Raw genomic sequence first — 15334 nt, forward strand, 5'->3', positions numbered from 1 at the left:
GTCGTCCAAATACACGAGGCACGTCTGCCACTTCAAGCCGGCCAGTACTGTATCCATAACCCGTTGAAAAGTCGCAGGTGCCGAGCAAAGACCAAAGGGCATGACCTTGAACTCGAACAGGCCGTCTGGTGTTATAAAAGCAGTCTTTTCTCGGTCTCTCTCGTCCACTTCTATTTGCCAGTAACCGGTCTTGAGGTCCATCGACGAAAAGTACTTTGCGTTGTGTAATCGATCCAGGGTGTCGGCTATCCGGGGAAGGGGGTACACGTCCTTCTTCGTGACTTTGTTCAGGTGACGATAATCGACGCAAAAACGTAGAGTCCCATCCTTCTTGTTCACTAGCACCGCCGGGGATGCCGACGGACTCTTCGACGGCTGGATGATGTCGTCGCGTAGCATTTCGTCGACCTGTTTCTTCACGGCCTCGCGTTCTCGCGTCGAAACTCTGTACGGACTCTGACGGAGTGGTCTGGCGCTTTCCTCTGTTACGATGCGGTGTTTTGCCACGGGAGTCTGCCGAATTCTTGACGACGACGAAAAGCAGTCTTTGTATTGCAAGAGCAGGGTTTTGAGCTGTTGTTTGTGCTTCTGAAGGCTGGGATTGATGTCGAAAGCTGGTTGCGGCGCTTTATTCGTCGGAGTAGGCTCGGGAGAATCGTTGAGGCCGAAAGCATTGCTGGCTTCTACGATTTCTGCGATGTAGCCGACCGTCGTGCCTTTGCTAACGTGCTTGTACTCGTTGCTGAAATTCGTGAGCATAACTGTTGCTTTCCCTGCCCGCAGCTCTGCTACTCCTCTTGCGACGCAAATCTTGCGGTTAATCAAGTGGTGCTGGTCACCTTCAACAACGCCTTCCAGGTCTGCTGATTTCTGAGTGCCGACGGAAATGATGACGCTGGAGCGAGGGGCAATGGTGACCTGGTCTTCCAGCACATTCAAGGCGTGCTTTCTTGGCGGAGTGTGTGGCTGTAGTGCCTTTTCCGTGGACAGTGTTATTGACTTAGACCTCACGTCGATCATTGCACCATGAAGGCCTAAGAAGTCCATACCAAGGATGACATCTCTCGAGCAACGCGGCAGGATTACGAAGTTCGCGGGATAAATCTGGTTGTTAATGGTGAGTCTCGCTGTGCAGATTCCCTCCGGCGTTACGAGGTGACCTCCAGCTTACCGGATTTTGGGGCCTTCCCAGGCTGTCGTAACTTTCTTCATCTTCGTGGCGAACGGTCCACTGATGACAGAATTGTTGGCTCCGGTGTCGACGAGGGCTGTGACGCTGTGGCCGTCGATAAGAACGTCGAGGTCGCTAGTTCGTCGTCTTGCGTTGCAGTTAGGTCGTGGCGTCGGGTCACGGCTACGTCGGTTTGTTCCGCTGCTTCCACGTTGCGTCGTCAAGTCTACTTCGGTCCGCGAGGTTTCGTCGTCAGGGGTTCGCGTCGTGTCCTGAAGCCTTCATCGTTGCGGCGGTGTCGGCGGCGGAGGGTCTTCGGTATTTCGTCGTACAGCAACTGCACCTCCATCAGTTGCTGCCCTTAGTTTTCCGAATGCGGGCTAGGTGACCGGCCCCGGGTTGGGCCAGTGTATGGTCGGCGTTGGGGAGAGGCGTAGCGGCCTGGCGACGGCGATCGGGAAGGTCCTCGGGGGGTCCACTGCGCTCCTGCCAGATAGTCGGCGATGTCACGTGGTAGTTCACCCTGCTGTGGACGCGGCGCGTCGACGGCGAACCCACGCAGTCCCATCTGTCGATAATGGCAGCGGCGGTAGGTGTGGCCGGCTTCTCCGCAGTGGTAGCAGAGTGGACGATGATCGGGGGCGCGCCAAACGTAGGTCTTCCTCGGCGTGTATCGCTGGCCGGCTGGCGGGCGGTATGACGTCGGTGGTGGCGGCGGTGGTGCCTGGCGGCGGAACTGCTAGTGCGGCGCGGCGTCTTGACGTGGGCGAGGAGGGGGGGGCGTTGCGTCAGGCTGCAGCAGCATAGCTCATTGCTTGCAGCTGCGGCGGTGCCGGCTGAGGAACACCCAGTGACTGTTTGATTTCCTCGCGTACAATGTCCGCAATCGACGTCACTTCGGGCTGTGCAAAAGGTGCGAGCTTTCGCAGCTCCTCTCGCACGATGGCTCGAATCGTTTCGCGCAAGTCGTCGGAGCCGAGGGCATGAACTACTGCGCTGTCTTGGAATACGCGGCGATTGTACTGCCGGGTTCGCATTTCCAGCGTCTTCTCGATGGTTGTGGCTTCGGAAACAAATTCCTGGAGTGTCTTGGGTGGGTTCCGCATGAGCCCAGCGAAGAGCTCCTGCTTAACGCCTCGCATGAGAAAACGAACTTTTTTTTCTTCCGGCATGGTAGGGTATGCGTGGCGAAACAGCCTGGTCATCTCTTCCGTGAAGAGCGCCACGTTTTCGTTCGGCATCTGCACGCGGGTCTCGAGCAGAGCCTCAGCCCTCTCTTCGCGGACGACGCTCGTGAATGTGGCGAGAAACCTGGCGCGAAAAATGTCCCACGTTGTCAGGCTTCGGTCTTGGTTCTCGAACCAGGTCCGAGCGGCGTCATCCAAAGCGAAATACACATGCCGTAGCTTGTCTTCGCTGGTCCATGCACTGAAAAGGGCGACTCGGTCCTAGGCTTCAAGCCAGCTTTCCGGGTCTTCGAGTGATGATCCGCGGAAGGTTGGCGGCTCCTTGGGCTGCCGGTGAAGGATCGGCGCAGGCTGCACGGGATCGATCATCGTCGTTGCGGTCGATGTTGGCATCTGGGGCTGCCTGGTTTTTTCGGGAAGGAGCCCGCACTCTGGCTGTAGTCCCTTCTGCCTGCGGCTTGTTCGACGATCCGGGTTTTCTTTGTCGTAGTCCTCGTCTCGGCTTGGGCTTGGGTCAGCGCTTCGCGGGGGCGTCCGGATCATGGAAGAAGCAGCACCTCCACCAGATGTCACGTGGTCGTGACGTCGACGAAGGCAGCAGTCAGCACGTTGGGATGAATCTCTTTATTAGGCCGAACTTGTGGCCGAGAAACTGAAAGCTACAGCAATACACTGATAGCGGCGAACAGAGCGTCGACCGTCGATCAACTGACAAGCGGTCAAGCGCGTCGGCTTTTATACAGGCGCTATGGAACTTTCCAGCAATATCGCTGGTGGCGGCGTTATCTCTCGACAAAGCTGGAGCATTCGCGTGCGGCGCGCAATCTTAAGAAAACGATCTACTAAAATCGTGAAGCTTCTCGAACACTGCTTCGCGGCCAACGTCGAGCGTTGATAACAGTCCTTGCTGGTCAAACTCGAACACATCAAAATGAAAGAAGAAGTGGGCGTGGCAATAGGATCGATGAAATGTAATATAGGCCCAGTACGAGCCACCTTTCTAACGATGCGCAGCTTACTGTATATAGATAGACGCGGTAACGGTGCAGTCGGTATACGTTATGGAAAGTGTTTTAGTAACGTGAAGATCGCGGCCTCTGCACTCCTCAACCGCCACGGTATTACCGTACTTCCGCGTTGTAAGCCAGTACTGCTAGCTAAAACACTATTATCGAGGCGAAGGGTAATCGTTAGCTGAGGCTGTTTGCTGAATTTTATGGTAAATATAAGGGGAATCGTGCGCAGCCCACAACGCAACACCACTTGCCGTCCATCGTACACCCGCCCAAAGGGAACTCAAAATTGCACGCCCAACCAACAATACGCTGGCCTAACACACGCGATCGGTAGCAAAGCCTACTCTGTAGTGGGACCTCAGTTTCGCCACTTGCGTGGCTTTGCCATAATTGACGTCATACACAGAATGTTGCCAGTATTTGTGGGAATCCCGATTCCAGTTTATCAATAAATTCATCTGTAAACAATCTGCGTACACGTGAAGCCTGAAATTTAGCATAAATGACAGAAACGTGCAAACGCTTGTGAAAACCAGCACGTAATATAGTTAGTTTAGCGTTAGCGTCTTAGCGGGGGTTAAGGGAATAGCCGTACGTGCCGCAAACGTTCGTTGCGGACAGCGCGTTTTAGTTTAGCGGGGTAGCGTTCGCGCCCAAGCTGCCCAAGCTGTGACGGTGGCGTCACCTAGCGGGGGTGAATGCGTTCAAAAATGAAAAGAAAAACACTGAGAATTCTCGCCTGCATCCCCGCATGCACCAATATTTCTACTTTTTTAGGAACAATAAAAGTAAAGAAATATGAACCACGCACCAAAGGCGAATTTTTTTATGTTGCAAAATTTATTGCATCGATCTTCTAGTTAGGCCTAGGGACGTTCGAAATGGGCAGGGATCTCGAAAACTGCGCTAATGTATTCGTAATACTCGGTCGTCGAAGCAGCCTGATGCAAACGAAGCCATTTCACACCGCTGTTTCACACCGAAGCGAATCCGTCCACATGAACGCTAAATTCTGTTCGAAGGGATTTCGGTGCGGTCATGAGGACGGGATACTTACAGTCTCTTGCTCTTCAGCTTTTGCAGGCGCTAGTCGTCTTGTGCGATGCGCAATTCACGCCCTCTTGGAACCGCGCTACACCGAACGGTGTCCGGTGCTTCATGGCTGCCAGCCGTGTTCCGATGCGCTGGATGTGACCAGCTGCCTTCCCGAATATCAAGCATATCGTCACTCAGCCAGCCTTGGCATTGCGTGTATCGTCATGTGACCACGAACTATTTAAGTGCCTGTCTCGCCAGCCGCCGCTGGGTTTCGGTGCTGTCATGTGGACGGGATACTTACAGTCTCTTGCTCTTCAGGTCAGTATGCCTTACTGTCACGATTCCGTTTATCCATATGACTCGTCTCGCGTGACGGCACCGAAACCCAACCTTTCATGTCTTGTGTATGCTTATTTTCATTGCCTGTCAGAGACAATTGCCGAGAAATCTCGGGCTGTGTTTTCTGTGCTGTGGGGGCGTTTGTTGCTGTCAGGGGACGTCGAGATGAATCCGGGACCGTTCACGGTGGAACAAGAACAGGTATTGCGGTCGCTACCAAAAATACAAGATGGTCAGGATAAGGTTATCGAGGCGCTCAAAGACATTAAAGCTAATCAGAAGGTTGCTGACGATGAGCTCACAGAAATTACGACTCGACTAGCCGCGATTGAACGTGACGTCGGTGATTTGAAAGAGCTAAGGGCCGATTTCCAACAGCTTAAATCTGAGAACTCCTCACTTGCAGCCCAGTTGGACCGGGTTGAAAGGCGCCAAGATGACCTTGAAAATAGGTCACGCAGAAATAACCTGGTGTTTTATGGATTGAAAGACTTATCAGGCGAGAGTTGGGAAGACTGTGAACGTCCGGTGCTGTCTCTCTGCTCGGACCATCTGGGTGTCCAGGTGACGTCATCGGACATTGAACGGGCTCACAGGGTGGGCCGCTTTTGTGCCTTGAAAAATAGGCCCATTGTAGCACAATTTCGTTCCTTCAAAGAAAAGCAAAATATACTTGCCAAGGCACACAAGCTAAGAGGAACCACTCTGTCAATAAGCGAGGATTTCTCAAGCAAAGTTCGTTTAGAAAGAGGAAAACTGGTCGCATTTGCCAAAGAGCGCAAAGAGACATTCAGGCTTCGCTTTAACAAGCTGATTATGGGGGCCCAAACATTTATGTACAATTCTTCCAGTGATGACGTAGAACCGTTGCAATAACAACCAAAGCCTTCCGTTCGATGCCAAGCGCACGATGAGCCAGAACTGGTCTTCGTCATTGTAAACTAAGAAATAAGAAGGATGCGTTTTCAGACCTTGTAGATACTACGAATGCCGATATAGGTTTAGGCACCGAGTCGTGGCTTGACGACAGTATTTACAACGCAGTTTTTCCTTCACATATGAATGTCTATCGCAAAGATCGCGATGCGCGCGGCGGGGGCGTTTTCATATTCGTTGATAACAGATTGAAAAGCGTGCCGGTATCACTTACCACCCTTCAGCATGAAGCAGTGTGGTGCAAATTGAGCTGTCACAAGCGCAACACGTTGCGGTGGGCTGTTTTTATCGGCCGCCTAACTCCAAGAATGCGCAACCATTGGAAGCTTTGTCTGAAGCACTGGCTACGTTAAGAACTGAATATATTTTACTAGGAGGGGATTTTAACCTTCCTGATGTTGACTGAATAAGTCATGTTCCCGTCTTGCGCTCGCGGTCAGGCCCGTACTTGGCACTTGAGGAGCTCATTAGAGTTCATTAGAGCATCAGTTTGTTGCTTCTCCCACAAGGTACAGTAGGCTATGTGCTAACATACTAGATCTTGTTTTTTGCAATCATCCCACCTTCATAAGATCAGTTACAACGATGACGGGGATTAGTGATCACGAGGTAGTTGTTGCTAGTTTGGTTTGCCCAAAACTAAAGTTAAGGAGAATGTCACCGCGAACAATTTATTTTTATGAAAACGGTAACAGCGAAAACGATCAACTACGTGCGAAGCAAGCTGAGCTTGAATACATGCAGCGGCGATACAACCTTTTATTCTATGGGCTACCTGATGCCCAGTCAGTGTCCTGGGCTCAGTCAGAGGAAAAGCTGATCAATGTGCATTCACCCAGCTTGAAAGTACCACCCTCTGAAATACTAGTCGAAAGAGCACACAGGCTTGGCGGCTTTTCTTCCAATAAGTGCCGGTCAATCATTGCCAAGTTCTCTTCTTTCAAGCTCAAGCAGCAAATACGTATCAGCAGTTCTAAGCTGAAGGAAGAAAATATTACCGTTAGTGAAGACTATTCGCCCGCTACTCGCCTTGCTAGAAAGAAACTGTCTGAATTCGGCAAAACCCAGTCCTCAAGTTTTAAGCTTCGTTTCAACAAACTGCACATAAATAAAAAGTGCTATATATACAGCCCCTCTGATGATTGCGTGCGTGAAATCTCGGGTGCCTTTAAGCCGTCAGCCGAAACTTCCGGTATCGCGCACAAATCGCCTAATGCCTCTGTGTCACCCGCCGCTGAATAGCGCTGCGCGAGGGGAAGTGCACCAAAGTTACCTGTCACAAACCAACTTTCGTTTCTTTTCACAAACATTAGAAGCCTAATTCCAAAACGTGACGATCTCTGCTCTGCTATCGATGCCTCTGACGCCGACATAATCTGTCTTACTGAAACCTGGTTGTCTGCGCAGGTTGATAACAGTGAATTGTTTGATCGCAAAAAAACGCTACAACATTTATCAGTGTGACAGAGGTGCTCGGTGTGGCGGAGGCGTGCTTATAGCGATTTCGGACACGATTTTGTCTTTTCCAATTCATCTCAGTAACGATTTAGAACTTGTTCTGGTTGAAATACAAACGTGTTCTAAGAAGTTGATATTGGGCGCTTGCTATCGACCACCATCCTGTTCACCCACTTTTGTTGACGAGCTTCATGATGTCATTTACATGTTAACAATACGGTATCCGAGTAGTCCGCTCCTTTTACTAGGTGACTTTAACTTCCCAAATATAGTTTGCTATAGCGTGCGTTCCACTTGTCATCCTTTCTCCGGTATGGGCGACGCGTTTTTGAATTTGTGCAACGATTTTAACTTGTCCCAGCTAGTGACGCAGGCAACAAGAATTACGTGTACCACATCTAACATCTTAGATCTAGTACTCACCACTGCACCTGGTCTTTTCCATCCCATATCCTACTTACCGGGGCTAAGCGACCACTTGCTGCTTCATTTTTCTTTCGCCTGCTCAGTGTCTCATAGCAGCAACCACAAAAAATATATCCGGGACTATAAACATGCAGATTTCGATGCTGTTAATCACGAACGCTCTGCTTTTTTGGGTGATTACATGCACAACTTTTATGATCGCTCCGTAAATACTAACTGGATTTTGTTCAAGGAAAAGGTTCTATCACTCATAGAAAAATATGTGCCGCGCATAGTCATCACATCTAACCGGCAATCGCCATGGTTCAGTCAATCGCTAAAAAGACTACGCAATAAGAAAAAACGCATTCTCCACTCTGCAAAGCTAATCAGTACTCAAGAGCGTTGGAGTGCTTATCAGACCGTGGCTACTGAATACAAACAAGCCCTCAAAGATGCAAAGGATCTATTTTTCAATACTACATTGCCATCTCTTTTACATACTAACCCTAAGCAATTTTGGAATGTAGTCAACAAAGGAGACAATTCACCTGTCACCCTTAAAGATGCAGGCGATCATTTAATCCCACTTGACGAATCTGCAAATGTTTTAAACTCTGTATTCCTTTCTGCTTTTTCAAAAAATGTGTGTTCTGTAACTCCCACCTATGTCGGTACCGATTTTTTTAACAATGGACCCTATTGTCTTTGATACTGCTGGCATAGAAAAAATAATACAAAACCTCAAAGTTTCATCATCATGTGGCGTTGACGACATCAATTCTAAGTTTATAATTAGTACTAAAGTGTACAGTGCCATGATTTTCACTAATCTATTTCAGCTATCACTTCAGACTGGCTGCATTCCGGAAGACTGGAAGGTAGGGAAGGCGATTCCCTTGCACAAGTCTGGGGATAGGCATTCTCCGTATAATTATCGACCCATCTCACTTACGTGCATTTCATGTAAAATTATGGAACATATTATTTGCTCTCACCTCGCATCTTTCCTACAGTCAAATGCCTTTTTTACAGATCATCAGCATGGATTTCGCAAATCATTTTCATGTGAAACACAACTTTTGACATTCACACATGACCTAAATTTCATCCTTGACGGGGGTTCCGTTGTCGACTGCATATTCCTAGACTTCTCAAAAGCGTTTGACAAGGTTTCTCATCAACTGCTTCTTTTGAAACTCAGTAAACTTAACATTAATCCTGACGTTCTTGAATGGCTGCACTCTTTTCTCACTGATCGTTCCCAATTTGTCACTGTTAATAACACCTCCTCCATCACACCTGCTGTCGAATCGGGCGTGCCGCAAGGCTCTGTGCTGGGACCTTTGCTTTTTCTTATTTATATCAACGACTTACCTGATAATCTATGTTCATCAATTAACCTGTTCGCTGATGACTGCGTTTTGTACCGTGTTATTAACAGTGACTCGGACATAGATCTTCTTCAAGCTGATATAAACCGGGTTCGTGACTGGACTAACACGTGGAACATAGAATTAAACACTAACAAATGCAAGCACATGCTTATTTCACGTCGCAATACAACACTGCCCTCTTATCATCTCACTAATACTAACCTGGAATCTGTTTCCTGTTACAAATATCTAGGCGTACTCATCTCTTCGGATATTTCTTGGAAGATGCATGTAGATCATGTAACCAATAATGCTAATCGCACGCTGGGCTTTATACGCCGCAACTTCTCTCTTTCATCTAGCCCTGTAAAACTACTTCTTTATAAATTATTAGTCCGTTCCAAACTAGAATATGCTGCATCTGTGTGGGACCCCAGTCAAGAAACGCTCATTTATCAGCTTGAATCCATCCAGAACCGGGTTGCTCGTTTCATTCTTTCTAACTATCATCGCCCCTCCAGCGTCACTTCCATGAAAACAAGTTTATCATTACCTCTGCTTTCAGAACGTAGGAAAATATCTCGCCTCTGCCTTTTCCACAAGGTATATTACGACAACCAGATCCTCAAGAATAAATTGATAACCCCTTCTTCTTACGTATCTGCTCGCATCGACCATCGTCATAAAGTTGGCATTCCAACATGCCACACCAACCATTTTTACAATTCATTCATCCCCCGTACGTCAGCAAGTTGGAATCACCTTCCCCGATCTGTCGTTGAGATTACTGATAACCCTAAGTTTAAGGCTGCTGTAACTAACCTAATAGAACTTTTTGTTGGGCTAGTTGGTACATGCTTACTGAAAAACCGCTGCTGCTGGTCGCGCATGACGCCCTTTCTGTCCTGTCCTTACTTTTTTCCTTGATGGTACGCGTCTTTTTGGTTTTTCAGTAACTAACCTGTTGCTGTCATAATGGTATTTTTGTAAGATTATATTATTTCCATGTTTGAGTAGCCCCTTTGTTTTCCTTTCTTGTTTTTTTTTACATGCCTATATATTGACACATATTGCTGCAACGATGCATTCATTGGTTCATAGGCACGTGCTTGTGCTTGAGTGTTATTTCGTTAGCGTTGATTCCTTGTTGTATTAGACCCTGTTTTGCTTTGCATTTCTAAATCATCTGTTTTTTTGTTCTTTTACTGTGCGCTGTTTATTGTTGGTTTTCTTCATTGTACCTATGTTAACATGTAACCCCCAAGTTTTTTTTCTTTTTTACTGTGTTTTATTAAAAATGTAACCCACTCCCCTCTGTAATGCCCTCGGGCCCTGAGGGTATGGAAATAAATAAACAAATAAATAAACTATGAAGCGATATCATCCAATCGTACTTCGTTTTTCACTGAGTTCCAAGAGTGTTCTTCGATCGCGAACATCACCAGTCTTTGGGAACTCTTTAAAACCGAGCTTGCTAATTTTGTCAGTAGTCATGTACCTTCCAAGGTTATTTCCGGGAAACGAATAGCTGATAAACCTTGGATTATCGCGAGCCTAAGGAAGGTTATTAATAAAGAGAATCGCACTTTCAAGTGTTTCCGTTCATCAAGAACTGCTCATGTTCAAGAAAAACTCGCTGAAATAAACCGAGTGTTAAAGAAAGAATTAAGAGAAGCCAAAGGTAGCTTTTTTGTTTCCATGGAAAGATAGCTGATTACTAATCCCAACGAGATATGGAAGTATGTGAAATCGAATACGGTGGACTCTGTTGGCATTCCGGACATAACTGATGGTGAAACAACCTTTTCGGAAGATGCAGAGAAGGCAGCCTGCTTAAATCGATATTTTCAATCTGTGTTTTCCGAACCTTTTCAAGGCGAAATGCCATATACGACACCACAGGGATTGGAACCTATGGATAATATTGTTATCTCCGCTAGTGGTGTGTGCGCTCTGCTAGAGCGACTTAAACCAAATTCGGCTCCGGGACCTGATGCTATTTCTAATGACGTACTGAACAAATGTGCAAGAGCTCTAGCGTCCTTTTTAGCTGTCTTATTTTCAAAATCGCTTGAAGATCAGAAACTGCCATCTGAATGGAAGCTAGCAAATGTTGTGCCGATACCAAAGTCTCAAAACATAAAGAATGTTGCCAACTACCGCCCAATTTCATTGACCAGCGTATGCTGTAAAACTCTTGAACACGTTATATATAGCGGTATTACAAAGCACTTGGAAACGAATAATTTTTTCTGTACAGTTCAGCATGGTTTTAGGCCTGGTCTGTCATGTGTTACACAACAGTGCGAGTTTTCTCATGATGTTTTAAGTTCATATGATAAAGATCATCAAGTCGATTCGGTATTTTTAGACTTTCAGAAAGCGTTTGACACCGTTCCACATGATCTTTTATTACATAAATTATCTTTTTTTAGGTCTGCCTGCACCTGTTCTTGGCTGGCTGAGGGATTATTTATCTTCTAGAAAACAGTCCGTCCGAGTAAATGGTTCGTCTTCTTCATACGTCAGCGTAACTTCCGGGGTGCCACAGGGTTCGGTGGTGGGTCCTTTGCTCTTTCTAGTCTATATTAATGATTTGTCAGAGACGCTAACATCGAACGTGAGGCTGTACGCAGATGATTGTGTTATTTATACATCAATACACAGTATGGACAATATTTGTGCTTTACAACGTGATCTTGACACTGTGGTGAGGTGGTGTGAGAAATGGAAGATGTGTTTAAACGTAAAAAAGTGTTGTTTTCTTAGTTTTACCAGAAAACGTAAACCTTTTCACTCATCCTACAGCTTGTGAGGAGCACAACTGGACCGTGTTGAACATTTTAAATACCTTAGTGTATACTTTTCTGCCAATTTATCTTGGAATAAGCATATAGGTTACGTAACTGGCAAAGCCAACGGTGTGTTAAACTTTATTCAACGAAATTTCAAGTCTGCCCCAAAAAATCTGAAAGAAGCTTTGTATGTTGCAAATGTCCGACCTATCCTTGAATATGCCTGTCCAGTATGGGATCCTCATGGTCAAACTCTAATCTATAAACTTGAACGCATACAAAACCGTGCTGTACGCTTTGTCAGCGACAATTATAACTTGAACTCCAGTGTTACCTGTATTAAAGGCAACTTAGCATGGAAACTTCTTGAGCAGCGCAGAAAATTCTTGAATTCGATATTTTGCGATTAAAGTTTTTCCATTCGATCTTTTGTGATGAAATTCGCATCAACAAGAGTTTATACATGATGAGACCATACTACGTGTCACGTAGAAATGATCATTCAAAAAATATCCGCGAGATCAGCTGTCGTACCAGTGTCTTCGCTAATTCTTTTTTTTCCTTTCACTACTCGTGAATGGAATAAGTTGGATGCGTGTGTTCTTGATCTTCCAGCCGAAGCTTTTTGTTCATCACTACAAGATGTGTGCTTTTCGTGAATACGCAGGCATTTCTGCGCAAATGTGTGCCATTTTTTTTACTGTAAAACTGTGTTTTTCCTTTCTAACCCCCCTACAATAATGTCCACTTGGGCGATGTAGGTTGCACTAATAAATAAATAAATAAAAAGGAGCGGGCGTCCAAAACCACCACCATATTTTACGTACACTACGTTAACCACGCAAGCACGGTAACGCTAAATCTGAAAAATAGCATGCGTGCGGTAAAGGCTACGGCTCGGTTAGAGTACTGCGCATTCGCATTTCGATCGCGCTATTCCGCTAAGCTCGCTAGAATATAACTGTTTAATGAAGCGAAGGAAGGCGCAGAGGACGTCAATTGTACTGTTTAAGTGTATTGTACAAGGGGTGTGTACAAATAAGGACAGACCAAGGGGGTCCTTCTGAAAAGACAGGGAGCGCAAACACAGACACAAGAAAGAGGTCAGGGCACCACAAATGCCGACTAACAACTGAATAGATGCACGCAAAAGAAAGAAGGCACGAAAACTCATCTGCGCATGCCCATGCAATAGGCGAACCTATCAATCCGACACGCGTGGGGGCCTACGCGAAAGATAACTGTTAAGGCATTTGATTTCATCTTTACGCAAGTTAACTGACGGTTGGCTCACGCATGCGCTACCACTATTCTCGACATGCCATGCTTCAATCATCAGCCGTGGTTCTTCATTTGTATGCCGGTACAACACTGCGCGAAGGGCGTACGACAGGGAGACACGATCTCTCCAATGCTATTCACCGCGTGTTTACAGGAGGTTTTCAGGGCCCTAGATTGGGAAGAATTAGGGATAAGAGTTAATGGAGAGTATCTCAGTAACCTGCGATTCGCTGATGACATTGCATTGATGAGTAACGCGGGAGACGAATTACAGCTCATGATTACTGAACTGGATACGGAAAGTAGAAGAGTAGGTCTGAAAATTAATATGCATAAAACTAAAGTAATGTGGAACAATCTTGGCAGAGAACAGCACTTTGCGATAGGTGGCGAGACGCTGGAAGTTGTAAAGGAGTATACGTCTACTTAGGACAGGTAGTAACCGCGGAGCCGAACCATGAGAGTGAAATAACTAGGAGAATAAGGATGGGATGGGGCTCATTCGGCAAGCACTATCAAATCATGAATGGTAGTCTACCACTATCTCTCAAGAGGAAGGTATATAACAGCTGCATCTTACCGGTACTTACCTACGGAGCAGAAACCTGGAGACTTACAAAGAGGGTTCAACTTAAATTGAGGACGACGCAGCGAGCGATGGAAAGGAAAATGATAGGTGTAACCTTAAGAGACAGGAAGAGAGCAGAGTGGGTCAGGGAACAAACGGGGGTTAAGGATATCATAGTTAAAATTAAGAAGAGGAAATGGATATGGGCCGGCCACGTAGCACGTCAGCAGGATAACCGGTGGTCATTAAGGGTAACTGACTGGATTCCAAGAGATGGCAAACGCGTGAGGGGGAGACAAAAAATTAGGTGGGTAGATGAGATTAAGAAGTTTGCAGGTATAACGTGGCAGCAGAAAGCACAGGACCGAGTTGATTGGCGGAACATGGGAGAGGCCTTTGCCCTGCAGTGGGCGTAGACAGGCTGATGATGATGATGATGATGACAACACTGCGCATTCATCGAATTTAGGCGTGCACTTACAATCTCGACAATGCAAAGATAGATTAGAAGGTGAGCCTCCGGTTAGCGATCTCGCTCATTCTTCCTGTGCACAGCGGCACATATCTTACCTAGCTTAGTGGCAGCCGTGAAAACATAATTACCGCCGTATCTACTTCCTACTTTCTTTAGCCTGTGAAATACGCAATGAATGTACGGTATACCTACGACACGTTTCTTCCTATCGCTTTCTGCAACCATGCTCGGACTTAATGTGTTTCTTTAAACGCTCAGCTACAGTGGCCACTGCATCACGGGGATAACCTACATCTAAAAGACGCCTAAACTGTGCGTTAGAGATACGCGTATCACTCATTTTGTGCTCACACGAGCGAGTAAAAGACAAGAAGCGGACCGGTATTTGTTTCGTAAAACACACAAACAAATTCACTGAATGCCGTACAAGTGTGGTGTATAAGGTTCCTTTCAGCTGCGGCCGCTTCTACGTAGGACAGACGGGCCGCTGCATTAACCAGAGATTATTAGAACATAAAAGATCACTAACCAGAGGCCCACCTTCTAATCTATCGTTACATTGGCGAAATTGTAAGTGCACGCCCAAAATTCGATGATTGCGCAGTTTCGTACCGACACAGGAATGAAGAAACGCGTCTGATGATTGAAGCATGGCATATCGAGAATAGCGGTAGCGCATGCATGAGCCAGCCATCGATTAACTTGCATAAAGATGAAATCAAATGCCTTGCCAGTTATCTTTGGCGTAGGCCCCCACGCCTGCCGGATTGATAGGTTCGCTGATTGCATGGGCATGCGCAGATACGTTTTTGTGCCTTCTTTCTTATCCGCTGTTGTGCATCTATTCAGTTGTTAGTCGGCGTTTGCGGTGTCCTGACTTCTTTCTTGTGTCCGTGTTTGCACGCCCTGTCTATTTAGAATGAATACTTACCAACTAATTCAGCTCTGTGATTCTAAGACCAAGAGTGGTCCCGACTATTTTTTATTTTGCACGAAATTTTTATATGAGCTGGGCAAATGTCTCTATAGAAAGGAATGAACCTTCGTTTTGCGGAAATTGTCGCGGATTTCTAGGAAAAAATTCGCGTTTCACAACAGTTGGAAAAAGGCAATCCTGCAACTTTCAGACTTCACAACTTTGGAGCCCTATTACTAAACACTTAACGCATTGTGGACATCAGTGTTAATTTTTCTTAACTCTGCAGCAATAGTCGTGTAACTGACAGCACATTTTTGAAAAATTGCCAAACTTTGATTTTTTAGCAACTGCCTCTGACTGACTCCAAATT

General features: G+C 46.5%; 1 protein-coding gene across 1 annotated transcript; it reads left to right on the forward strand.

Moving 5' to 3' along the window:
• Positions 1-4916: 4916 nt before the first annotated feature.
• LOC119392168 (uncharacterized) lies at positions 4917-8093 on the forward strand. The gene is made up of 2 exons (XM_037659669.2): positions 4917-5348; positions 6333-8093. The coding sequence occupies exons 1-2, from the start codon at positions 4917-4919 to the stop codon at positions 6927-6929; spliced, it is 1029 nt and encodes a 342-aa protein (XP_037515597.1). The 3' UTR covers positions 6930-8093.
• Positions 8094-15334: the final 7241 nt, after the last annotated feature.

This window comes from Rhipicephalus sanguineus, chromosome 1, assembly GCF_013339695.2.
Source record: "Rhipicephalus sanguineus isolate Rsan-2018 chromosome 1, BIME_Rsan_1.4, whole genome shotgun sequence".
Taxonomy (NCBI): Eukaryota; Metazoa; Arthropoda; class Arachnida; order Ixodida; family Ixodidae; genus Rhipicephalus; species Rhipicephalus sanguineus.